This window comes from Choloepus didactylus, chromosome X (assembly GCF_015220235.1).
Source record: "Choloepus didactylus isolate mChoDid1 chromosome X, mChoDid1.pri, whole genome shotgun sequence".
In the NCBI taxonomy this organism is placed as follows: domain Eukaryota; kingdom Metazoa; phylum Chordata; class Mammalia; order Pilosa; family Megalonychidae; genus Choloepus; species Choloepus didactylus.
In genome coordinates this window covers 12,284,335-12,309,945 of record NC_051334.1, presented here as the reverse complement: position 1 = coordinate 12,309,945, position 25,611 = coordinate 12,284,335, and the positions used below count along the sequence as shown (strand labels likewise).

At 38.2% G+C, this 25,611-nt stretch overlaps 1 protein-coding gene across 2 annotated transcripts in view; it reads right to left on the bottom strand.

Moving 5' to 3' along the window:
• MOSPD2 (motile sperm domain containing 2) overlaps window positions 1-25,611 on the bottom strand; it is a 95,091-nt gene that overhangs the window by 39,804 nt on the left and 29,676 nt on the right. For both annotated transcript variants that reach the window (XM_037821383.1, XM_037821382.1), the window contains 2 exons: window positions 7,172-7,327; window positions 4,638-4,724 (listed from right to left, as the gene is read on the bottom strand). In XM_037821383.1, the coding sequence (XP_037677311.1) occupies window positions 4,638-4,724; window positions 7,172-7,327 (243 nt within the window). The remainder of the gene's footprint in view (window positions 1-4,637; window positions 4,725-7,171; window positions 7,328-25,611) is intronic.

Genomic DNA, 25,611 nt, shown 5'->3' with positions numbered 1-25,611 from the left:
TGCCTGGAATGAACCCCACTTGGTCATGGTGTATGATTTTTTTAATGTGTCTTTGGATTCGATTTGCAAGTATTTTGTTGAGGATTTTTGCATCTATATTCATTAGGGAGACTGGCCGGTAGTTTTCCTTTTTTGTAGCATCTTTGCCTGGTTTTGGTATTAGATTGATGTTAGCTTCATAAAATGAGTTAGGTAGTGTTCCATTTTCTTCAATGTTTTGAAAGAGTTTGAGTAAGATTGGTGTCAGTTCTTTCTGGAAAGTTTGGTAGAATTCCCCTGTGAAGCCATCTGGCCCTGAGCATTTATTTGTGGGAAGATTTTTGATGACTGATTGGATCTCTTTGCTTGTGATGGGTTGGTTGAGGTCTTCTATTTCTTCTCTGGTCAGTCTAGGTTGTTCATATGTTTCCAGGAAATTGTCCATTTCTTCTACATTATCCAGTTTGTTGCCATACAGTTGTTCATAATATCCTCTTATAATTTTTTAATTTCTTCAGGATCTGCAGTTATGTCACCTTTTTCATTCATTATTTTGTTTATATGGGTCTTCTCTCTTTTTGATTTTGTCAGTCTAGCTAGGGGCTTGTCAATCTTGTTGATCTTCTCAAAGAACCAACTTTTGGTGATATTTATCCTCTCTATTGTTTTTTTGTTCTCTATGTCATTTATTTCTGCTTTAATCCTTGTTATTTCTTTTCTTGTACTTGGTTTAGGATTGGTTTGCTGTTCATTTTCTAGCTTCTTCAGTTGATCCATTAGTTCTTTGATTTTGGCTCTTTCTTCCTTTTTAATGTATGCGTTTAGTGCTATAAATTTCCCCCTTAGCACTGCTTTTGCTGCATCCCATAGGTTTTGGTATGTTGTGTTCTCATTTTCATTCGTCTCTATATATTTAGCAATTTCTCTTGCTATTTCTTCTTTAACCCAGTGATTGTTTAGGAGTGTGTTGTTTAACCTCTAGGTATTTGTGAATTTTCTAAGTCTCTGATGGTTATTGACTTCTAATTGTATTCCATTGTGGTCAGAGAATGTGCTTTGAATAATTTCAATCTTTTTAAATTTATTGAGGCTTGTTTTATGTCCCAGCATATGATCTATTCTGGAGAAAGTTCCGTGAGCACTAGAAAAGTATGTGTATCCTGGTGATTTGGGATGTAATGTCCTGTAGATGTCTGTTAAATCTAATTCATTTATCAGATTGTTTAGGTTTTCAATTTCCTTATTGGTCTTCTGTCTGGTTGATCTATCTATAGGAGAGAGTGATGTGTTGAAGTCTCCCACAATTATTGTGGAAACATCAATTGCTTCCTTTAGTTTTGCCAGTGTTTCTCTCATGTATTTTGTGGCACCTTGATTGGGTGCATAGACATTTACGATTGTTATTTCTTCTTGTTGAATTGCCCCTTTTATTAGTATGTAGTGGCCTTCTTTGTCTCTCAAAACATCCCTGCATTTGAAGTCTATTTTATCTGAGATTAATATTGCTACACCTGCTTTCTTTTGGCTGTAGCTTGCATGAAATATTTTTTTCCATCCTTTCACTTTCAGTTTCTTTGTGTCCCTGTGTCTAAGATGAGTCTCTTGTATGCAACATATTGATGGTTCATTTTTTTTGATCCATTCTGCGAATCTATATCTTTTAATTGGGGAGTTTAATCCATTTACATTCAACGTTATAACCGTGAAGGCATTTCTTGAATCAGCCATCTTATCCTTTGGTTTATGTTTGTCATATTTTTCCCCTCTGTCTATTAATATCCTTTATTGTACCCATACCGAATCTCTTTAGTACTGAACCTTTCTCCAAGTCTCTCTGTCCTTTCTTTGTTTCTCTGTCTGTAGGGCTCCCTTTAGTATCTCCAGTAGGGCAGGTCTCTTGTTAGCAAATTCTTTCAGCATTTGTTTGTCTGTGAAAAATTTAAGCTCTCCCTCAAATTTGAAAGAGAGCTTTGCTGGATAAAGTATTCTTGGCTGGAAATTTTTCTCACTCAGAATTTTAAATATATCGTGCCACTGCCTTCTCGCCTCCATGGTGGCTGCTGAGTAGTCACTACTTAGTCTTATGGTGTTTCCTTTGTATGTGGTGAATTGCTTTTCTCTTGCTGCTTTCAGAACTTGCTCCTTCTCTTCTGTGTTTGACAGTGTGATCAGTATATGTCTCGGAGTGGGTTTATTTGGATTTATTCTATTTGGAGTTTGCTGAGCATTTATGATTTGTGTATTTATGTTGTTTAGAAGATTTGGGAAGTTTTCCCCAACAATTTCTTTGAATACTCTTCCTAGACCTTTACCCTTTTCTTCCCCTTCTGGGACACCAATGAGTCTTATATTCGGACGTTTCATATTATCTATCATATCCCTGAGGTCCATTTCGATTTTTTCAATTTTTTTCCCCATTCTTTCTTTTATGCTTTCATTTTCCATTCTGTCATCTTCCAGGTCACTGATTCGTTGTTCAACTTCCTCTAGTCTTGTACTATGAGTGTCCAGAATCTTTTTAATTTGGTCAACAGTTTCTTTAATTTCCATAAGATCATCCATTTTTTTATTTAGTCTTGCAATGTCTTCTTTATGCTCTTCTAGGGTCTTCTTGATTTCCTTTGTATCCCGTACTATGGTCTCATTGTTCATCTTTAGTTCTTTGAGTAGCTGCTCTAGGTGCTGTGTCTCTTCTGATATTTTGATTTCGGTGCTTGGGCTTGGGTTATCCATATAGTCTGGTTTTTTCATATGCTTTATAATTTTCTGTTGTTTTTGGCCTCGTGGCATTTGCTGAACTTGATAGGGTTCTTTTAGGATTTGTAGACCAATTGAAGTCCTTATCTCTAATTTATCAGATCTACAGCTTCGTGGAGTACACTTTCTCTAACTAACCAGCAGGTGGCGTCCACGAGCCACCTGTTCTCCACAAGCCAGTTCTCCCCTGCTTAGCCTTTTTGGTGAGTGGGGGAGTGAGTCTTGTGGGGTCCAATTGGTGTACCAAGCTTGCGTGTGTAGTTGGTGTTGCCTGCCCTGTATATGGGGCATGTTTCTGGGCAGTCAGGGAGGGGGGGTGGCCCTAACAATCAAATCTCCCTGGTGATCCTAGAGTTTTAAAGCTGCTGCAATAGTCTAATCCTTCAGTTCAGTCCTGCCACAGTTTGTCTCTGCCACTGACCCACAAGTCCTTGGTATTGGCGTATGGCTCCTGAGACTTGCAAGTGGGCCCCTCTTCCAGGCTGTGCACCCCGGGTCCTCTGTTGAGGGATGACTGTGCTATGTCACAGGTGAGTGCCGTCCCCCCAGGGCAGTTCTGGGCTGCTGGGCTGTGTAGGGAGGCTCCCAGTCTGCTGAAATGATGGCTGAATGGGGCTTTGTTAATTCACACTGCTCCACCTTCCCAACTCTGGGACAATCAGCTGAGGTTGCAGGGAAGGCTAATGTCCACGCCCAGTTTTGTGGTGTGTGCCTGTTATTTGAAGCACTTCCGTCACACTGGGTTGTCTGGGGCAGCTCTGGGCTATGTGGCTGGCGATGGGCAGGAGTGTTTCCTGTCCACCAGGATGGTGGCTGTGAGCAGACACCCCCCTTTTCTTGGGAAGTTGTGGTGTTTAGTGAATTTTCTCAGCCACTGGATTATTGCCTTTTGTCTCAGAGCTCTCTTAGTTCTGCTCTTGTCTTGACCTGCCCAAATTGCAAGTCTTTGAAGCTTTCTGTATTGGGCTTTTTAGAGTAATTGTTTTAGAAAAAGAAAAAAGGATTAAAAAAAAAAAAAAAAAAGGGCCCTCCTCAGAGATCTAATGGGTTATTGAAATGCTAAGAGACAAAGCAACCAGGGCCATTAAGGAAAGGTCCACAGGGCAGAGAGATCAGCTTTTCTTCGGGATTTGCATATGTGCCTCAGGGCCTGAACTCTGCCCTTCCCCTTTCTATGTTCACCAGAACTCCAAAAATCCTCCGCTTTTATTTTGGAGTTTTTCGTGTTGTTTTTTTCTATGCCTGTCTCCTCTCTGCTGGGCTGGCTGCTGTCAGATTCTCTGGTGTCTGGTCTCAGTCTATCTATGGTTGGAGTTTGGATCAGTAGAATGAGTTTCCGATAAGGGCTGCCACTGCAGTTCTCCCTTCTCCTTCCCGGAGCTGACAGCCCCTCCTCCCACGGGACTGAGCCTGGCAGGGAGGGGCGCGGGTCCCCTGGCCGCAAAAACTTACAGATTTCGCTGATCTCAGAAGTTCCACGTTTTCATGAGTGTTGTATGAAGTATGCCCAAAGTCAGATTGCTCTGTGGTGTCCAGTCCACGCAGTTCCTGGCTTTCTACCTACTTTCCTGGAGGAGTAACTAAAACATACAGCTCACCAGTCCGCCATCTTGCCCCGCCTCTCCACTGGGCTTAATTTTAATATCACAGTCAAGTTAGAAAGACAATGACTCTGTTATAGGATGTAGCATTTGCTTTTACTGCCTATTTTATTATAATGTAAACAGTAAGTACAACTATTAAGTATCTGACACTTCGTAAAGATGGCCCTCACAATCCCCAATTGTAGGAAACTTGACGTGTTTTGGTGAAAGAAAGTTCTGCTAACTATTAATTCAGTTCAAATAGATAACTACATCTCAAATTCCTGAACAGCCAGTACATAAATTATATATACTTACATAATTTGTTCCCTTCTTTGTCATAACCGTGGAGATAAATACCACCTATTTCCAACAACCATTTGGGAATGGAGGATTCATTCAGGTCTAAAAAAATGATAAACTTTGATCAGTAATTGTAATTTAGGGGCCTAAAAAGACAACTCTCGATGTAAAGATAATGTTATATAGTAGTTCTGATATAAATAAAAGAGAAAGGCTCTGCTGATTAAAAAAAAAGGTCTTTCTTACCATTTAAACAAATTCTGTAAAGACACAGGTAAGAGAAACACAAAAATAATGTGGCCATTATTTATGTGGACATATTTCAGTAATCGGATTTTGGTTGTATTTCATGCAACTACTTACAGACAAATATTATCACTGTTGGACAATTTCAAGAAAACATGCCAGTAAATACCCACATTGCAGCCTCAGAATTAATGGGGAAAAAAAAAACTCTAGCAAAATAATATTTCTCTTTAAAGCGTGCTATCCAGTAGAATCTAATACATTTTATAACTTTGGAACAAGTGGAAAATACTTCAAGAAAAATGGTAGATCCTTTAGGAAGAGGAACAAAAAAGGGCCTGCCCAGTCTCTGATGAGGTCAAGGACCAATATTCAAGCCAGCAAATGCCAAAGCTTTTGTTTCATTCACCAATAGCTCCCCAAGAACTTTGAAAGATTTCTTTGTCTCTTCCCACCCCACCCTCCTTTGATCATACCTCAGCTGTTTGTCAACAGAAATTAGCAATTACATGTAAGAAATAAGTACTGGTGGTTTTAAAGGTTTATTAGTTACTTACATATCTTAGCAATGTCAGATTTATATTTCTTCGCTTGATCAACAAATGCTTCACTGTTGAAATTACCTACGGTTTTGACATTTTCAATCAAATTATTTCTTAAATACTACTCCCTTCTTATGGACTCCTTCTCCAGGATGAAGACTGGGGAAAGTATCTGCTTTAGATTTGTTGACTCTTTGGTATTAAGTCTTCAGACTCAGTCATTCCAGAGTTTAGAATCCTTAAGGACAGGAAATCCTTCCTTACATCTAATCTAGATCAGCAGTTAAGTCAGCTGCTTCTTGTTAAAGTTTTAGGAAAGAGAGATAAAAGGTAACCTCTTCTGTGAAGTGTTCTTCATATAGTTGAAGACTATCATAAAACACCCTCTAAGATTTAAAATGCCTGTTTTTTGAGAGAAATGTCAGTCTGGTAGTGGGCCTTGAAAAGAAGTTAAGGAATCCTTGGGGATAAGCTTGCTTTTCTGGAATCCCCATACATTTGGCAATTCTATGTGTAGTGCCTATTTGCACAAAGCACTCTGGGCATAGAGAGAGACATAAGGCAACAACTGAGAAAAACAGGAAAATAGTATCGCCTTATCTCTAGGCTCAGTAGTGAAGATACTGTCTTGCTATTGTTACATGGTACTGAACTATATACAAGTCAGACCCTGCTGAGTGGAGAATCTGCATGTGATTCTGCTCCTTGGTGACATGATTTCCTCTTGAATGATCCCACTTACAAGAGTTAATCATACGTTTGCCCTTGGGAAGACGGTTGCTGCAAAGGAGAGGCTAGGCCTCCCTATAATTGTGCCTAAGAGCCTCCTCCCGAATGCCTCTTTGTTGCTCAGATGTGGCCCTCTCTCTCTAGCTAAACCAACTTGAAAGGTGAAATCACTGCCCTCCCCACTACGTGGGATCAGACACCCAGGGGAGTGAATCTCCCTGGCAACGTGGAATATGGCTCCCGGGGAGGAATGTAGACCTGGCACTGTGGGATGGAGAACATCTTCTTGACCAAAAGGGGGATGTGAATGGAAATGAAATAAACTTCAGTGGCAGAGAGATTCCAAAAGGAGCCGAGAGGTTACTCTGGTGGGCACTCTTACGCACAATATAGACAACCATTTTTAGGTTCTAATGAATGAGGGTAGCTGGTGGTAGATACCTGAAACTATCAAACTACAACCCAGAACCCACGAATCTTGAAGACAATTGTATAAAAACGTAGCTTATGAGGGGTGACAATGGGATTGGGAAAGCCATAAGGACCACACTCCCCTTTGTCTAGTCTATGGATGGATGAGTAGAAAAATAGGGTAAGGAAACAAACAAACAAACAAACAGACAAAGGCACCCAGTGTTCTTTTTTACTTTAATTGCTCTTTTTCACTTTAATTATTATTCTTGTTATTTTTGTGTGTGTGCTAATGAAGGTGTCAGGGATTGATTTTGGTGATAATGTACAACTATTTAATGGTACTGTGAACAATCGAATGTACGATTTGTTTTTTATGACTGCGTGGTATGTGAATATATCTCAATAAAATGAATATAAAAAAAAACAAAAGACACTAAAAAAAAAAAGAGTTAATCATATGAAGCTCCTATGTAATTATTTGGTCTTCATAAAAAAAATTCTATTCTGGTATTTGTCATGACTGCCAAAAATATTTGCAAATAAACCATTAGATAAATATAAAACTGATAACATTATGCAGGAGATATTATATTGTCACAGTTAAATTGGATAGCTTACCATTGACAGAAATTTCTTTCCTCCATTGAAAGCTCTCATCAAGCATCTTCAGTGTTTCATCCACAACATTATGTCTCCAAGTTAAGTAACTTTCAACCCAGTTATCATCTTGTTGAAGTCTTTCAATATCACGTAGATCATACTTATCTGATTTATCTAGGGGAAAAAAAGTAACAAATGTCCAAGTCAGACTAAGCGGTAAATAATAATAAAGAGAAGATAGACCAGGAAAACAAAGCTAAGCTATCTGAGGATAGACACAGGGATGAAGTTGAGATAAAAATGCAATTTAAAGTATTGATGGAATTTCTAAGAGTAAGTTATATAAAGATTCCAAGTTTACTTTAAGTAAGCCATTGAAGATTTAAAAAATAAGACCGTAATAAAATATTTGCCAAACCACACTCTAAAACTATAAACTAACATCTGAGAAGATTATTTTATCTGAACTTGAAATCTTTACACTAATCAATGAAAAATGAAGAAATTACATATGTAAAGAAAGAACTAAGTTGTACTTAAAAAAGACGTTTGGTAAAGTGTCATTTTAACAAGTGAACTAAATACAAATGGAAAACTGGTCATGTATGCAGTATTATGGCTTAGGGTATTCAGGTTTTTTGGACTGCAGCCAACATTTCCAACGATTTATTGGAATACTTACTTCTGATAATAATTTCTCCTTATTCACCCACACAAATGCTCTATTCTTACCAACCTCTATGCCTGACACACCTCCTTCCACACCGTGCTCTCACTATTTTTCTTTAAATGAATTCTTCCATCTCTGCTCATCCAAATTCTAACATCCCGCAAGACTTCTTTCAATGCTTCCTCTTCCATAAATCCCCAAAGCCAGAAGTCATTCCTTCCTACCTCTGAAGGGCTACAGGACTTGAACTAAGCCTTTCTTAAGGCACTTAATCACTTTCTACCTTGAATTATAGTTACTGGCACACATGGTGTATCTTCCACGTATGTAAAGGCAGAGTCTGTGCACCCTAAGAATCCTCCAAAGCAGGTTACAACAGTGCCAATAAAAAGGCCTTCAGCATACATTTGTTGACTGAGACCGAATCTACACCTTCTCTATTTTTATTTTCTCTGTTAATGGTACCCTCCCAGGGACCCAAGTAAGAAACTTCAGAAAATTCCCTGTTTCCTCCATCTCTAGTTTTTGTTTGTTTTGTTTTTTTTTTTACATCTAGTTGATGGCCCAGTTTTATAGATTCTATCTCCTCTGCATTTGCACTGCCTTATTTCAGGCCCTCAGATAATAGCTGAAAGGGCAGGAAAATATAAGAACATTTAGAGAACTATCTTCTTTGGTTTCAATTTCCTTATTTTTAAGCTGCTTTATATACTCACAGGGTTATGTGAGGATCAGATGAAAAAGTCTACTTGGACTGAAACTATGGTACTATAACTCATAATAACTTTGGAAATTTTCTATATATCTACTGGTTAAATCACACTTTGAAAGATCTTACCTGTTTGTATGTATGTTATATTTCATAACAAGGAAATAGCTGAAACTGTGGAACTGTAACCTGTAATATTCTTTGAAATATGCTCTCTAACTACTTGTTAAATTACACTTGGAAAGTTATCACTTTTATGTATATATGTTACATTCCACAATAAAGATATGATAAATAAAAAAATCAATAAAACCCTACTAGGAAAATTAAAGCATCAGAAAATATAAGAATAGCCCCTAAATCATTCATTTGTAGTGTTCCCTTGGACATGGCTCTTAATCTCTAGGCTTTATTTTTCCAATCTGTAAAATAAGTGGTTCTGTAGTGGGTAAACCTTGGGAAATGGTTTTTAGCTCTGCTATTCTAACATTCATCAGTGTTCCAAGCACTCTTTGCTTTAATTATAGATGGCATTTATAAGCAGGCGTTAAAAAGGTTTACACTGTTTAGCACTGAGGAGGTCCCTGAGAGCTCCTGTCCCGAAGAAGCACTATATGGTCTATCCACTGGACAGTCTCTCCAACAGGTAGGTGTTTTCTCTAAAATTTCAGGCTGACTTCACCCACTCGAGAAAATTTCTACCAAATCCCCAAGACTGACGAACCATAGTTTACCCTCCAGTCGTTCTTTTAAATAAAAATGGTGGTCTATGAACAAGTGACCAGATCCATGGGCAACTCAAACATACTTAGCGTGAGGAAGTGCTTTATTCACACTCCCCATTTTGTCACACAACTTGAAAAGGGCATGCACTCAAGGATTGAGATTTAATGAAATGAATAATTCTTACTGCTTCATCAAGGATATTCGAAATAAAACTGTTTTTTTTAATTACTGTGTGTGCTAACAGTGAAGAATGCAGTGACTAGTAACCTTGATTTGGGCTAAGGAGCCAGTAGTTTTACCCATTTTGCTTTTGTAGCAACAGTGTGAATAGCAAATGACATCATAGTATTATTATAACAACAGTTTTGACCTCACAGACTCCTTAAAGAGTCTTGGGCCTCCCCAAGAGTCCACATACCACACTCTTGAGAAACACTTACCTAGAATAATATCTAGCATGTGGTAAATACTCATAAATGTTAGCCATAATAAGACGACTACTTACTGTTCTTATTATTACTACCACCGCTGGTACTACCAATAGGGATAACATAAACAAGACAGTCGCCTTTACAAAGAAATGTAAAGCGTCCTGCTCTTTAACAGCTTTCAGGAATGTAGCTCTTTCAAATTAGAAATCTCCATTTATATTATTTATATTAAAACGATTAATTATTGTTATTAATAGAACATGTACTCACATACGAAATGCTTATTGGCAACCATTTTACCCCTAGACAGGTAGGAATGAAAAGAGAGGGGAGAAAAGGAGAGGGAGGGAAAGGATTGGAGAGAGGGAGATGTGAGAAATAGGGGAGAGAGGCAGGAAAAAAGTGGGGAGCAGAAGGGGACAGGGAGAGGAAAAGGATGAGGGAAAGAACAGAGAAAGGAGGATAAATATAGGGAAATCAAAGACAGAAAGGAGGAGGTGAAAAGAGAAACAGAAAGTAAACTGAGCAAACAAGGTAAGGAAAATATGGCCTGGGGTCACGAGGCCAAGCACAATAACTGGGCTGATGGTAATGCAATCTGATGCTTTCAAATACAGGCCACAGACAGCTGAACCCTCCAGCAATTGGCAGTCTTCATAAAACCAGTCCTTTCACAAATCCAGATGTTATAGTCAGAAGCTGAAGATGTATACTCAAAAAGTATCCTGTTTGTATGCATACACCCCCCACACACACCCCCTCATACTATCTCTCATACACTTTTTTTTTTTTTAAACAGTAAGGGTTGTAAGATAAGAGACTATAGTTCTTACTCATAAAACAGCAAATTCTATTACTGACTTGTTCTCCCGTACTTTGTTGGCTGGTGAAATTACAAACAGGTCAGAAACTGTCTACAGATTAACAAATGTGAAAAATTTCTGGCCATATTCAGGATATTAAGCAAAGAGTGATGGAATCAGGAGAACCAAGCTACCAACCATGTACAGTAAGGCTAAGCAAGTCATTCTGGGCCTTTTTTTTCTCTGTAAAATAGAGGTAAGGTCTGTCTATCCCCTGGTCTCATGAAGATCAAGAACACTTTGAAAATAATACAACACTATACAAATGAGTTTTTATTAATATAAGGTAGAAAGCTATTCATGGAACTCAGAATTTTTTTCTTTTCTTTCAACTTTTTATTTTGAATAAACTTAAAGGACAATTGTAAAAACAATACAAATTCCATATGGAAGAACTCCAAAATTTCCTCATCTATCTATCCATCCGTCTACATATCTATACATCGGTCTATCTTCTGAACATTTGAGAACAGGTGGACACATCATACTCCTTGGACACATAATACGTCCAAGTATATTCCCTATGAACAAGGACAGTCATGTATGTAATCACCTTTAAGTGCAAGAAATTTAACATTGATGTAAAGCTTACATTCTGTATTCCAATTTTTTTTTGTCCCAATAATGCCCTTTTGAAACTTTTCTCCTCCATTTTGTGATCCCATCCAGTATCAAGAATTACATTTAATTGACCTCTCTTTAGCTTCCCTTTCTTTCTCTTTTTTTTAATTGTGGAAACATAGATGCAACATACATTTTCCATCCCAACCCTCCCAATCATACCATTCAGTGGGATTTTTTTCACAATGCTGTAGTACCCTCCCCACCTTCCATTACTAGGCCTCTCCTTTCTCCCCAAACAGAAACCGTACAGTCATTTTGCATTAACTCCCCATCGCCCCAGCCTCCTAGACCTGGTAACCTATAGTCCATTTTCTGTCTCTAGGAGTTGAGTATTCTTGGACATTTTCTTTGTGGTTACCATGCAGATTAAATCTAACATCCTAAATCTACACTAATTTCGTTTGCTTTAATACCAAATTAACAACTTTAAGAGCACAAATAAACTATGTTCTTGTACCCTTCCATCCCCCAACTTCATGTTGTTCTTGTCACAAATTACATATTTATACATTATGAATCTAAAACCAGTGATTTATCATTACATTTTATGCATTTGCCTTTTAGATAGTTTAAGTTTGAAATAAAGTAAAAAGTGGAATTACAAACCAATTGCACAATACTACTGTCATTTATATTTACCCATGTCATTACTTTCAATGGAGATATTTATTTCTTCATGTAGCTTCAATCTATTACCTAGTGTATGCTCCTTTCAACCTGCAGAATTCTCTTCAGTGTCTCTTATAGGGCAATCTAGTGGTGACAAATTCCCCCAGCTTTTGTTTATCTGGGAATGTCTTAATCCCTCCCTCATTTTTTAAACACAATTTTATTGCGATATATTCACATACCATACAATCATCCAAAGTAAACAATCAAATGTTCACAGCATCATCATATAATTGTACATTCATCGCCACAATTTTTGAACATTTCATTACTCCAAAAATAAATAAATAAAAATAAGATTTAAAGTAAAAATAAAAATGAACACCCAAACATCCCATACTCCTGCCCCCCCACCCCCATTAGTTTCCATTTTTCTACTCAACTGTCCATACACTGGATAAAGGGAGCATGAGCCACAAGGTTTTCACAATCACATAGTCACACTGTATAAGCTATATAGTTATATGATCATCTTCAAGAATCAAGGATACTGGATTGCAGTTCAACAGTTTCAGGTATTTCCTTCTAGCTATTCTAACACGCTAAAAATTAAAAGGGGTATCTATATAATGCATAAGAATAACCTCCAGAATGACACCTTGACTCCTTTTGAAAACTTTCAGCCATGGAAACTTTATTTTGTTTCATTTCTCTCCCCCTTTTTGGTCCAGAAGGCTTTCTCAATCCTACGATGCTGGGTCCAGGCTCATCCCTGGGAGTCATTTCCCACATTGCCAGGGAGATTTACACCCTTGGAATCATGTCCCATGTTGGGGAGAAGGCAGTAAGTCCACCTGCCAAGCTGGCTTAGAGAGAGAGGCCACATGTGAGCAACAAAAGAGGTTCTCTGGTGGTGACTCTTAGGCATAATTATAAATAGGCTTAGCTTCTCCTTTACAGGAGTAAGTTTCATAAGGGTAAGCGCCAAGATTGAGGGCTCGGCCTACTAAGTTGGGTAGTCCCCAATGCTTGTGAGAGTATCAGGAATTCCTCAGGTGGGGAATTTTAATATTTCCACATATTCTCCCAGTCCCCCAAGAGGCTTTGCTAATACTTGTTATTCTCTTCCTCAAATTACTCTGGGATGTATCAGGGCTTCACACTAACCTGTACAAACCAACCAGACCTCACTCCCTATTCATGGTTCCATGTAATTATGGTTTTCGAATAAACTGACCATACAAGTTAAATTATACCATGTGCTACAAAAAATATAGATTTTGTACCAAATAAACATCTCTTCCTTTGGTCTCACACAGAAGTTGAAGTTTTAAAACATAGTCAACATCATTCTTTACCCTTTAGACTGATTTATCATAGTCCTAACCAAGTCCATTTTGTTCATATCTCTAATTGAAGTCTGATCTCTTTTTCAGCTTCTTTAACAGTTGCTGCAAGGGGCAATGCTGACATTCATAGCTGCCAAACCCTGGCTCTGAGTCTCAGGTGTCAAACAGATACCAGAAGTTCCAGGGACTGACCAGGTTATACACAAACAGCTCAGCATCTCAGAATTTAGAAATAACCATTACAATTCACAAACAGATGTGACTGCCATAAGAGCTTACAATCTAGGAACCTTTGTCATAATCCTTCCCCTGATAACCTGTGCTCTCACAGTCAATTCTCAGAGCTTGCACATTATAGTTAGTCCAAATTAGTGAGGCATTATTATGTTTGTGTTTTTGTTTCTGGCTTATTTCACTCAACATACTGTCCTCAAGATCCATTCACCTAGCTGTATACCTCACAACTTCATTCTTTCTTGCCACCACACAATATTCCACTGTATGTATACACCAGTTTACCATTCTGTTTATCAGTTGACGTACCCTTAGGCCATTTCCATCCATTGAAAATTGTGAATACTGCCACCATAAACACCAGTGTGCAAATGTCCACTCATGTCTCAGCTCTCAGTTCTTCCAAGTATACACCCAATAACAGGGTTGCAGGACCATATGGCAACCCCATAGTTAGCTTTGTGACACTGCTCTCCAGATGGGCTGTACCATTCTACTTCTCCAGTAACAGTGAACAGGTACATCCCACTCTCCATATTTTCTCCAGCACTTGTATCCCTCAGTTTATTTTTTAAACAGTTTTATTCACACACCATATAATCCATCCTAAATAAGCAATCAGTGATTCCCGGTATAATCACATAGTTATGCATTCACACCACAATCTATATGAGGACATTTCCATTTCTTTGGCAAAGAGGATGAGGGAAAAAAAATGAAGAATAAAAACAATAAAAAGACAGAAGAATAAAAATAAAATAAAAGACAATGAAAAGGTCAGACAACATCACCACAACCAAGAATCCCATACCACTCCCTTTATATCCCCCTCTTATATACATTTAGCTTTGGTATATTGCTTTTGTTACGATTAATGGAAAAATATCACAATGTTACTGTTAACTATAGACTCTAGTGTGCACTGATTGTATTTTTCCCCTATACCATCTGTACCAGTTTGTTTATATTATGTCCCCCAGAAAAAGCCATATTCTTTAATGCATTCTTGTGGGGCAGACATATTAGTATTAAGTTGGAAACTTTCGATTAGATTGTGTCCATGGAGATGTGACCCACCCAACTGTAGGTGTTAACTCTGATTAAATAATTTCCATGGAGGCATGGCCCCGTCCATTCAGCGTGGGCCTTGATTGGTTTACTAGAGCACTATATAATCTCAGACAAAAGGAGTGAGCTTGCTACAGCCAAGAGGGACACTTTGAAGAACATACAGGAGCTGAAAAAGGACCTCACAGCGGTAGCTGAGACAGACATTTTGAAGATGGCCGTTGGAAGCTGATGCAGATATTTTGGAAAACACCCTTTTGAAACATAACCTGGGAGCAAGCAGATACCAGCCACATGCCTTCCCAGCTAACAGAGGTTTTCCGGATGCCAATGGCCTTTCTCCAGTGAAGGTACCCTTTGGTGATGGACACTTTATGGCCTTAAGACTGTAACTGTGTAAACAAATAAACACCCTTTATAAAAGCCAGTCCACTTCTGGTGTTTTGCATTCTGGTAGCATTAGCAAACCGGAACACCATCCAATTTTCAACACCTTGCAATGTTGAAATTCATTTGTTCTCCCTCATGTGAAAACATTCTTGTATTTGTAACTTAATCACCATCAGTGACCACTCTAGGTTTCGCTAAGTTATACAGTCCCAGTCTTTATCTTCTATCTTTCCCTCTGGTGTCATACATGCCCCTAGCCTTCCTCTTTCAACTGTACTCACGCTCATCTTTCTTCAGAGTACCTACAATATTGTGTTACCATCACACAGTATTGTGCTATCTATTTCTGGATCTATACAATCAATCCTGTTGAACATTTTGTATTCCTTCAGCATCAAATGCCCAGTTTCAACCTTCTTTCTATTTCCGGATAACCTCTGTTCTCAACTTTAACTCTCAAAGTTTCTCATTGGTCCCTCATTTTTTTAAAATTCAATTTTGCTGAGATTGTTCACATACTAGACAATCATCAAGAGTGTACAATTGTTCACAGTACCATTATATAGTTGTGCATTTATCACAATTATTTTTTTTTAATTTTCAGAGCATTTTCATTACTCCAGAAAAGAAACAAAAGTAAAAGAGAAAACTCAAATCCTCCCATACCCCTAACCACTCCCCTCCATTACTGACCCATAGTATTGGTATAGTACATTTGTTGCTGTTGATGAAATAATGTTAAAATACTATTAACTGTAGGACATAGTTTGCAATAGGTATATTTTTTCCCTACATACCCCTCTATTATTAACTTCTAGTTATAGTGTCACACATTTCTTTTAGTTCATGAGAAAAATTTCTAATGTTTGTACAGTTAATCACAGACTTACTGTTTTATACATTCCCAATATTTTAACCTTCAACTTTCCTTCTGGTGACATACATGTCTCTAAACTTCCCCTTTCCACCACATTCACACACCATTCAGCATTGTTAGTTATTCTCACAATAACGTGCTACCATTACTTCTGTCCATTTCCAATCACTTAAGTTCAACCTAGTTATACATTCTGCTCATAATAAGCAACCGCTCCCCGTTCTTTAGCCTCGTTCTATATCCTGGTAACCTATATTTCATGTCTATCAGTTTACATATTATAGTTAGTTCATATCAGTGAGACCACACAATATTTGTCCTGTGTCTGACCCATTTCATTCAATATAATGCCTCAAGGTTTCTTCATCAACCCGTTCTTTTTTTGTAAAGACAGTTTTTTTTTTATCTTCATTTTATTGAGATATATTCACATACCACGCAGTCATACAAAACAAATCGTACTTTCGATTGTTCACAGTACCATTACATAGTTGTACATTCATCACCTAAATCAATCCCTGACACCTTCATTAGCACACACACAAAAATAACAAGAATAATAATTAGAGTGAAAAAGAGCAATTGAAGCAAAAAAGAACACTGGGTACCTTTGTCTGTTTGTTTCCTTCCCCTATTTTTCTACTCATCCACCCATAAACTAGACAAAGTGGAGTGTGGTCCTTATGGCTTTCCCAATCCCATTGTCACCCCTCATAAGCTACATTTTTATACAACTGTCTTCGAGATTCATGGGTTCTGGGTTGTAGTTTGATAGTTTCAGGTATCCACCACCAGCTACCCCAATTCTTTGGAACCTAAAAAGGGTTGTCTAAAGTGTGCGTAAGAGTGCCCACCAGAGTGACCTCTCGGCTCCTTTTGGAATCTCTCTGCTACTGAAGCTTATTTCATTTCCTTTCACATCCCCCTTTTGGTCAAGAAGATGTTCTCCGTCCCACGATGCCGGGTCTACATTCCTCCCCGGGAGTCATATTCCACGTTGCCAGGGAGATTCACTCCCCTGTGTGTCTGATCCCACGTAGGGGGGAGGGCAGTGATTTCACCTTTCAAGTTGGCTTAGCCAGAGAGAGAGGGCCACATTGTAAAGACAGTTTTGTACACAACCTTCATTTCATGCTAAGTAAACAATTGATGGTTCCCTATATAATCACATATTTATGCATTCACCACCATCACCACTATCTATATAAGGGCATTTCCATTTCTTCCACACAGAAAGAGGAAGAGTCAAAGAAGGTAGAGAGACAAAAGAAAAAGAAAAAAGAAAGAAAAGAAATGACAGCTAGAAAGGAATAAAAGATAGAATTAAAATAAAGCAATAAAAGTCAGACAACATCACCAATGCCAAGAGTCCCATACCCCTCCCTTATATCCCCTCTTATAGGCATTTAGCTTTGGTACATTGCCTTTGGTACATTAAAGGAAGCACAATACAATGTTTCTGTTAGCTATACTCTCTAGTTGGCATTGATTTTATTTTTCCCTCAATAACACCCATTTTTAACATCTTGCAAGGCTGATAGTCATTTGTTCTCCCTCATGTGGAGGGCGGGGCAAGATGCCAGAGTAGTGAGGTGTGTGTGGAGTTATTCCTCTGGAACAGTTGGTAGATAACCAGGAACTGCGTGGACCATTCACTGCAGAGGAATTTGAGTTTGGACATACTTCATTCAACACTCATGAACCTGTGGAGCAGCTGAGATCAGTGAAAACTGTAAGTTCTTGCAGCCAGGGGGCCCACACCCCTCCCTGCCAGGTACAATCCCGAGGGAGGAGGGGCCGTTGGTGTTGGGAACCAGGAGGGAGAACTGCAGTTGCAGCACTGATTAACAAACTCAGACTGCTGAACAAAAACTCCAATCACAGATAAACTGAGACCAGACACCAGAGAATCTGGGAGCAATCATCCGGTGGCAAAGATATAGGACTAGCAAAAACGGCAGAAAGAAAGAAAAAAGAAAGGAAAGAAAGGAAAGAAAGAAAGAAAGAAAAACAGAGACTTTTGGAGTTGACGGTAAACATAACAGGGAGAAAGGCTGGGCTCAAACAGAATCAGGCACATATGCAAACCCAGGGGGCCAGGGCCCTTCTCTGAAAAGCCAGTTTTTCTGGTTTCTTGATATTTCCTTAATCCCCTTAACTCCTTGTCTTTTTGCATCTCAATAGCCCATCAGAACTGCAAGGACTGTCAACAGTCTATACTGGGCCCTTCTTTTTCTTTTTTCTTCTTCTTTTTTTTTTTTTATCTTTCTCTCTCTTTTTTTTAAAATAACTGTTCTAGTTTGCTAATGCTGCTGGAATGCAAAACACCAGAGAAGAATTGGCTTTTATAAAAGGGGGTTTATTTGGTTACACAGTTACAGTCTTAAGGCCATAAACTGTCCAAGGTAACACATCAGAAATTGGGTACCTTCACTGGAGAATGGCCAATGGTGTCCGGAAAACCTGTTAGCTGGGAAGGCATGTGGGTGGCATCTACTCCAAAGTTCTGGTTTCAAAACGGCTTTCTCCCAGGACATTCCTCTCTAGGCTTCAGTTCCTCAAAAATGTCACTCTTAGTTGCTCTTGGGGCATTTGTCCTCTCTTAGCTTCTCCAGAGCAAGAGCCTACCTTCAATGGCCGTCTTCAAACTGTCTCTCATCTGCAGCTACTCCCTCAGCTTCTGTGCATTCTTCAAAGTGTCCCTCTTGGCTGTAGCTCCTCTTCAAAATGTTACTCTCAGCTGCACTGAGTTCCCTCTGTTTGTTGGCTCATCTGTATGGCTCCAGTGATTCAATTTAGACCCACCCTGAATGGGTGGGGTAACACCTCCATGGAAATTATCCAATCAGAGTCATCACCCACAGTTGGGTGGGGCACATCTCCATGGAAGCACTCAAAGAACCACAATCTAATCAACACTGATACCTCTGCCCACACAAGATTACATCAAAGATAATGGAGTTTTGGGGGACACAATACATTCAAACCGGCACAATAACTATTCTAAGAATCTAAGAAGCCCATTACAGAAAGCCTCAAAGATTTACAATCTGGGCCCAGGAAAGGGCAGAGCTAAGATAGCTCTGAGAGACAAAGCAATAAGTCTAGCAGCAGAGAAAACTGGCTAAAGACTGTAACTTCCCAAGAAAAGGGGGGCGTGGCCCAGCTCCAGTAGCAGCCCTCCGTCTGGGAACTCAGACCCAAGGGGCTGGATTTCAGAAACCAGCTTCAGTCAGCCACACCCTTGACATGGTCAGGGTCAGCAGGAGAACTAAAGGCTCCATACCACCTTACACTGGTGGGGGAGCTGTGGGTTGGCAAGTGCCACCTGCTGGACAGCATAGGAAAAGCAGAGTCTAAAGCCCTCACAGGAGGGTCTCATTCCCAAGGAAACTCCATATCTTACTCCTGAGACCTGGGCCTCTCTGGATGGGGAAAACCTGACCGGGGTTGACCTATCTGAGGAGACCTTCACACAAAATGGCTACATAGAGGCAGGGCAAGAAACAGAAAACAAGAGGAGAATCAACTAAATAGAACCTAAGTTAAAGGCCTAGAATAAGCTGAACTAAACACCAAAGGTTAGAGAACAAAGTCAACCAACAAGAAAACCCTAGGTAAAAGAGTGAAAACGAGCTCCAGAATACACTAATCAAGAAAGTCAGATGTCTAGACTGCTCAAGATAGTGAGCCATACTAGGAAACATGAAAATATGGACGAGCCAAAGGAAAAAACTAATAGTTCAACCAAGATACAGGAGTTGAGGCAACTAATGCTAAATCAATTCAATGAACTGAAGGAAGAACTAAAGATGTTCAAACAAATCTCCTAAATCAACTCAGAAATCAAGTCAATGAACTGAGGGAAGATATAGCAAAAGAGATAAAGGATATAAGGAAGACACTGGATGACCATAAAGAAGTCATAAACTTGAGAAAACAAATGGCAGAACTTATGGCAATGAAGGGCATAATGGAGGAGATGAAAAAGACAATTGAGGGATACAACAGTAGATTTGAACAGGCAGAAGAAAGGATCAGTGAATTGGAAGACCAGACATTTGAATTCAAACACAAAAAAGAACAGATGGTGAAAAGAATGGAAAAATACGAGCAGGGTCTTAGGGAGCTGAGTGACAACATGTGCACAGATATACATGTTATGGGTGTCTCAGAGGGAGAAGAGAGGGGAAATGGAGCAGAAAGAATAATACAAGAAATAATCACTGAAAATTTCCCAACTCTTTATACAAGACAGAAAATTACAGATTCAAGTACAGCATACCCCAAACAGAATAGATCTCAACAGACCTACTCCAAGACACTTTACTGAACAGATTATCCAATGTCAAAGACAAAGAGAGAACTCTAAAAGCAGCAAGAGTAAAGCAATCCATCACATAAAAGGGAAGCTTGATAAGACCGTGTACAGATTTCTCCGCAGAAACCATGGAGACGAGAAGACAGTGGTATGATACATTTAAGGTACTGAAAAAGAAATGCCAACCAAGAATTCTATATCTGGCCAAACTGTCCTTCAAAAATGAGGAAGAGATTAAAATACTTTCAGATGAACAGACACTGAGAGAGTTTGTGAATAAGAGACCAGTGCTACAAGAAATACTAAAGGGAGTGCTACAGGCTGATAGGAAAAGACAGCAGAGAGAGGTTTGGAGAAGAGTGTAGAAGTGAAGATTATCAGGAAGGGTAAAAAGGGAGGAAAAACTAATACATGACATATAAAATCGAAAAGACAAAATGGTAGAAGAAAGTACTGCCCTTACAGTAATAATACTAAATGTTAATAGATTAAACTTGCCAATAAAAAGACACAGACTGACAGAATGGATTAAAAAACAGTCCCCATCTATGTGCTGTCTACAAGAAACTCACTTTAGACACAAGGACAAAAATAGGCTGAAAGTAAAAGGTTGGAAAAAGATATTTCATGCAAGCAGCAACCAGAAAAAAGCAGGAGTAGCTATATTAATATCAGACAAATTAGACTCCAAAAGTAAAACAATTAAAAGAGACAAAGAAGGACACAATATATTTATAAAAGCATCAATTCATCAAGAAAACATAACAATCATAAATATTTATGCACCAAGCCGGAGTGCCCCATAATTCATGAGGCAAACACTGAGAACTCTGAAAGGAGAAGCAGATAACTCTACAACAATAGTTGGAGACTTCAATACACCGCTCTCATCAATGGACAGAACATCTAGACAGAGGATCAATAATGAAACAGAGATGCTGAATTGTATGATAAGTGAACTAGACTTGACAGAAATGTATAGAACACTATACCCCACAACAGCAGGATACAGGTTTTCTGAAGTGCTCATGGAACATTCTCTAGGATAGAACACATGTTGGGTCACGAAGCAAGTCTCAACAAATTTAAAAATATTGATATTATACAAAACACTTTCTCAGACCATAATGGAATGAAGTTGGAAATAAATAAAAGGCAGAAGGTCATAAAATTCACAAATAAATGGAGACTAAACAACAAACTCTTAGAAAACCAGTGGGTAAAGGAAGAAATTACAAGAGTAAAGACCTTGAGGCAAATGACAATGAAAACACAACATATCAAAACTTATGGGAGGCAGCAAAGGTGGTGCTGAGAGGGAAATTTATTGCCCTAAACACCTATATTAGAAGAGAGAGCAAAAACTGAGGAATTAACTGTCCACCTGGAGGAACTAGAGAAAGAACAACAAACTAACGCCAAAACAAACAGAAGGAAATAAATAACAAAGATTAGAGCAGAAATAAATGAAACTGAGAACAGGAAAACAATAGAAAGAATCAACAAAACCAGAAGCTGCTTCTTCGAGAAAATCAACAAAATTGATGGACCCCTAGCTACACTAACAAAAAAAAAAAAAAAAGAGAGAGAGAGAGAGTGGATGCAAGTAAATGCAATCAGAAACAGGAAAGGAAACATAACTACTGACCCTGCAGAAATAAAAGAGATAATGAGAAGATACTATGAGCAACTATATGCTAATAAAACTAGACAACTTACGTGAAATGGACAACTTCCTAGAAAAGCATAAACAACCAACACTGACTCAAGAACAAATAGACGACCTCAACAAACTAATCACAAGTAACAAGATCAAGTCAAGTCATCAAAAAGCTCCCAAAAAAGAAAAGCCCAGGACCTGATAGCTTCACATGCAAATTCCACCAAGCATTCAAGAAAGAATTAATAACAATCCTACCCAACTCTTCAAAAATATTGAAGAGGGAAAGCTACCCAATTCATTCTATGAAGCCAACATTACCCTAACACCAAAATCAGACAAATATACTACAAAAGAAAGAAAATTATAGACCAATCTCTTTAATGAATATAGATGCAAAAATCCTCAAAAAAATATTCACAAATTGAATCCAGCAGCACATTAAAAGAATTATACACCACGACTAGGTGGGGTTTATTCCAGGTATGCAAGGCTGGTTCAACACAAGAAAATCAAATAATGTAATACACCACATCAATAAATCAAAGCAGAAGAACCACATGATCATCTCAATCAATGCAGAAAAGGCATTTGACAAAATTCAATATCCTTTCTTGATGAAAACACTTCAAAGGATAGAAATAGAAGGGAATTTTCTCAATAGGATAAAGGCAATATATGAAAAACCCACAGCTAACATCACACTCAATGGGGAGAGACTGAAAGCTTTTCCTCTAAGATCAGGAACAAGACAGGGATGCCCACTATCACCACTGTTATTCAACATTGTGCTGGAAGTTCTAGCTAGAGCAATTAGGCAAGAAAAAGAAATAAAAGGCATCCAAACCGGAGAGGAAGAAGTAAAACTTTCACTGTTTGCAGATGACATGATTCTATATGTAGAAAATCCAGAAGAATCTACAGCAAAGCTATTAGAGCTAATCAATGAATGCAGCAAAGTGGCAGGCTACAAGATCAACACTCAAAAATCTGTAGTGCTCTTATACACAAGTAATGTGCAATAAGAGGAAGAAATAAAAAAAAATTCCATTTACAAAAGCAACCAAAAGAATCAAGTATTTAGGAATAAACTTAACAAAGGCCACAAAACACCTATACAAAGAAAACTACAAGAAACTGCTAAAAGAAATCGAACAGGACCTGAAAAAATGGAAGAACATACCGTGTTCATGGATTGGAAGACTAAATATAATTAAGATGTCAACTCTACCTAAACTGATTTATAGATGCACTGCAATACCAATTAAAATCCCAACAACTTACTTTGCAGAAATAGAAAAATCAATAACCAAATTTATTTGAAAGGGCAAGGTGCCCTGAATAGCCAAAAATATCTTGAGAAAGAGGAACAAAGTGGGAGGTCTCACACTACCTGACTTTGAAGTGTATTACAAAGCTACAGTGCTCAAAACAGCATGCTACTGGCATAAGGATAGAGATACCAACCAACGGAATCGAATTGAGTGTTCAGAAATAGACTTTCACATCTATGGACAACTGATCTTTGATAAGGCAATCAAGCCAAAGCAACTGGGACAGAGCAGCCTCTTCAATAATTGGTGTTTGGAGAACTGGATATCCATTTCCAAAAAAATGAAAGAGGACCCCTATATCACACCTTATACAAAAATTAACTCAAAATGGATCAAAGACCTAAACATTAGTGCTAAGACCATATGACTCTTAGAAGAAAATGTAGGGCAATTTCTTAAAGATCTTGTGACATGAGGTGGTTTCGTAGACCTTACACCCAAAGCGTGAGCAACCAAAGAACAGACAAATGGATCTCCTCAAAATCAAACACTTTTATACATCAAAGGACTTTGTCAGAAAAGTAAATAGGAAGCCGACACAATGGGAGACAATATTTGGAAGCCACATAGCAGATAAGGGTTTAATATCCCGAATATATAAAGGAATCCTACAACTCAACAACAGAAAGACAAACAACCCAATTAAAAAATGGGCAAAGGACATGGACAGACACTTTTCTGAAGAGGAAATACAAATGGCTCAAAAACATATGAAAAAACGCTCAACTTCACTGGCTATTAGGGAAATGCAAATCAAAACCACAATGAGATATCATCTCACACCTACCAGAATGGCCATTATCCAAAAAAACAGAAAACGACAAGTGCTGGAGAGGATTTGGAGAAAGAGGTTCACTCATTCATTGTTGGTAGGAATGTAGAATGGTACAACCACTGTGGAAGTCAGTGTGGGGGTTTCTCAGGAACCTAAGTATAGATTTGCCATATGACCCAGCTATTCCATTGCTAGGTATATACTCAAAGGAACTGAGAGTTAAGACATGAACAGACATTTGTAAACCGATGTTTATTGCGGCATTATTCATGATTACCAAGAGATGGAAACAGCCCAAATGTCCATCAACGGACTAGTGGATAAACAAACTGTGGTATATACACATGATGGAATATTACACAGCTGTAAGAACAAAGACATGAAACATATTATTATATGTTATATGTTATATTGTTATATTATATATTATGTTATAATATGTTATATTATATGGATGAACCTTGAGGACATTATGTTGAGTGAAATTAACCAGAAACAAAAGGACAATTACTGTATGGTCTCACTAATATGAACTAACATTAATGAGCAAAGTTTGAGAGTTAAAAGCTGATAACACAGGCTACCAGGAGACTGAAAGAGGGTTGAGATCAGGTATTTGATGAAGGACTACAGAATGTTCAGCAGGATTGATTGTATAGATCCAGAAATACATAGCATAATACTGTGTAATGGTAGCCCAATATTGTAAGTACACTGAACAAAGATGTCTGTGAGTAAAGCTGAAAGAGGTGGGATAGGGCAATTTATGACACCAGAGGCAAAGATAGATGATGAAGACTGGGACTGTATAACTTGCCAAAAACTGGAGTGGCCAATGACTGTTACTAAATGTACAAATATAAAAATGTTATCACATGTGGGAGAACAAATTAATGTCAACCATACACAGTGTTGAAAAAGGGATGGTATTTGGGAAAAAACATAAAGCAAACTGGAGTTTATGGTCAACAGTAACATTGTAATATGCTTTCATTAAATGTAGCAAAGGCAATATACCAAAGCTAATTGTGTATGAGGGGGATATAAGGGAGGGATATGGGATTCTTGGTATTGGTGTTGTTTTCTGTCCTTACTATTGTATTGTATGACATTTTATTTTTTTTAAATCATTTTTATTATTTGCTAAATTTTTTTTCATAGTAATCAATATGTTCAAGTGCAGAATGTGGTAATAAATGTACAACTATAAGATGAAACGGTGAACTGACTGTACACTGTGGATAATTGTATGTATGTGAATATGTCACTATAAAATTGTAGGAAAAATATAAATGGGGTAAACGTGCTGGAGAAAACATGGAGAGTGGGATGTATCTAGTTACTGTTGATGAGGAGGAAGAATGGTGTAGCCTTTTTGGAGGTCTTCGGTAGCTGAGAGATTTCAAATGGAGTCGAGAGGTCACTCTGGTGGACATTCTTATGCACTATATAGATAACCCTCTTTAGGTTTTAATGTATTGGAATAGCTACAAGTAAATACCTGAAACTATCAAACTCCAGTCCAGTAGCCTTGACTCTTGAAGGGTGGGATGGGGGGGATGATTTGGGTGTTCTTTCTACTTTTATTTTTTATTCCTATTCTGATTCTTTCTGGTGTAAGGAAAACGTTCAAAAATAGAGTGGGGTGATGAACGCACAACTATACGATGATATTGTGAACAGTTGATTGAACACCATGGATGATTCTATGGTATGTGAAAAGATCTCAATAAAACTGAATTAAAAAAAAACATATTTGTAAATTTTATCACAATTGTTGAGCAGTCTAGGTTCACTAAGTTATACAGTCCCAGTCCT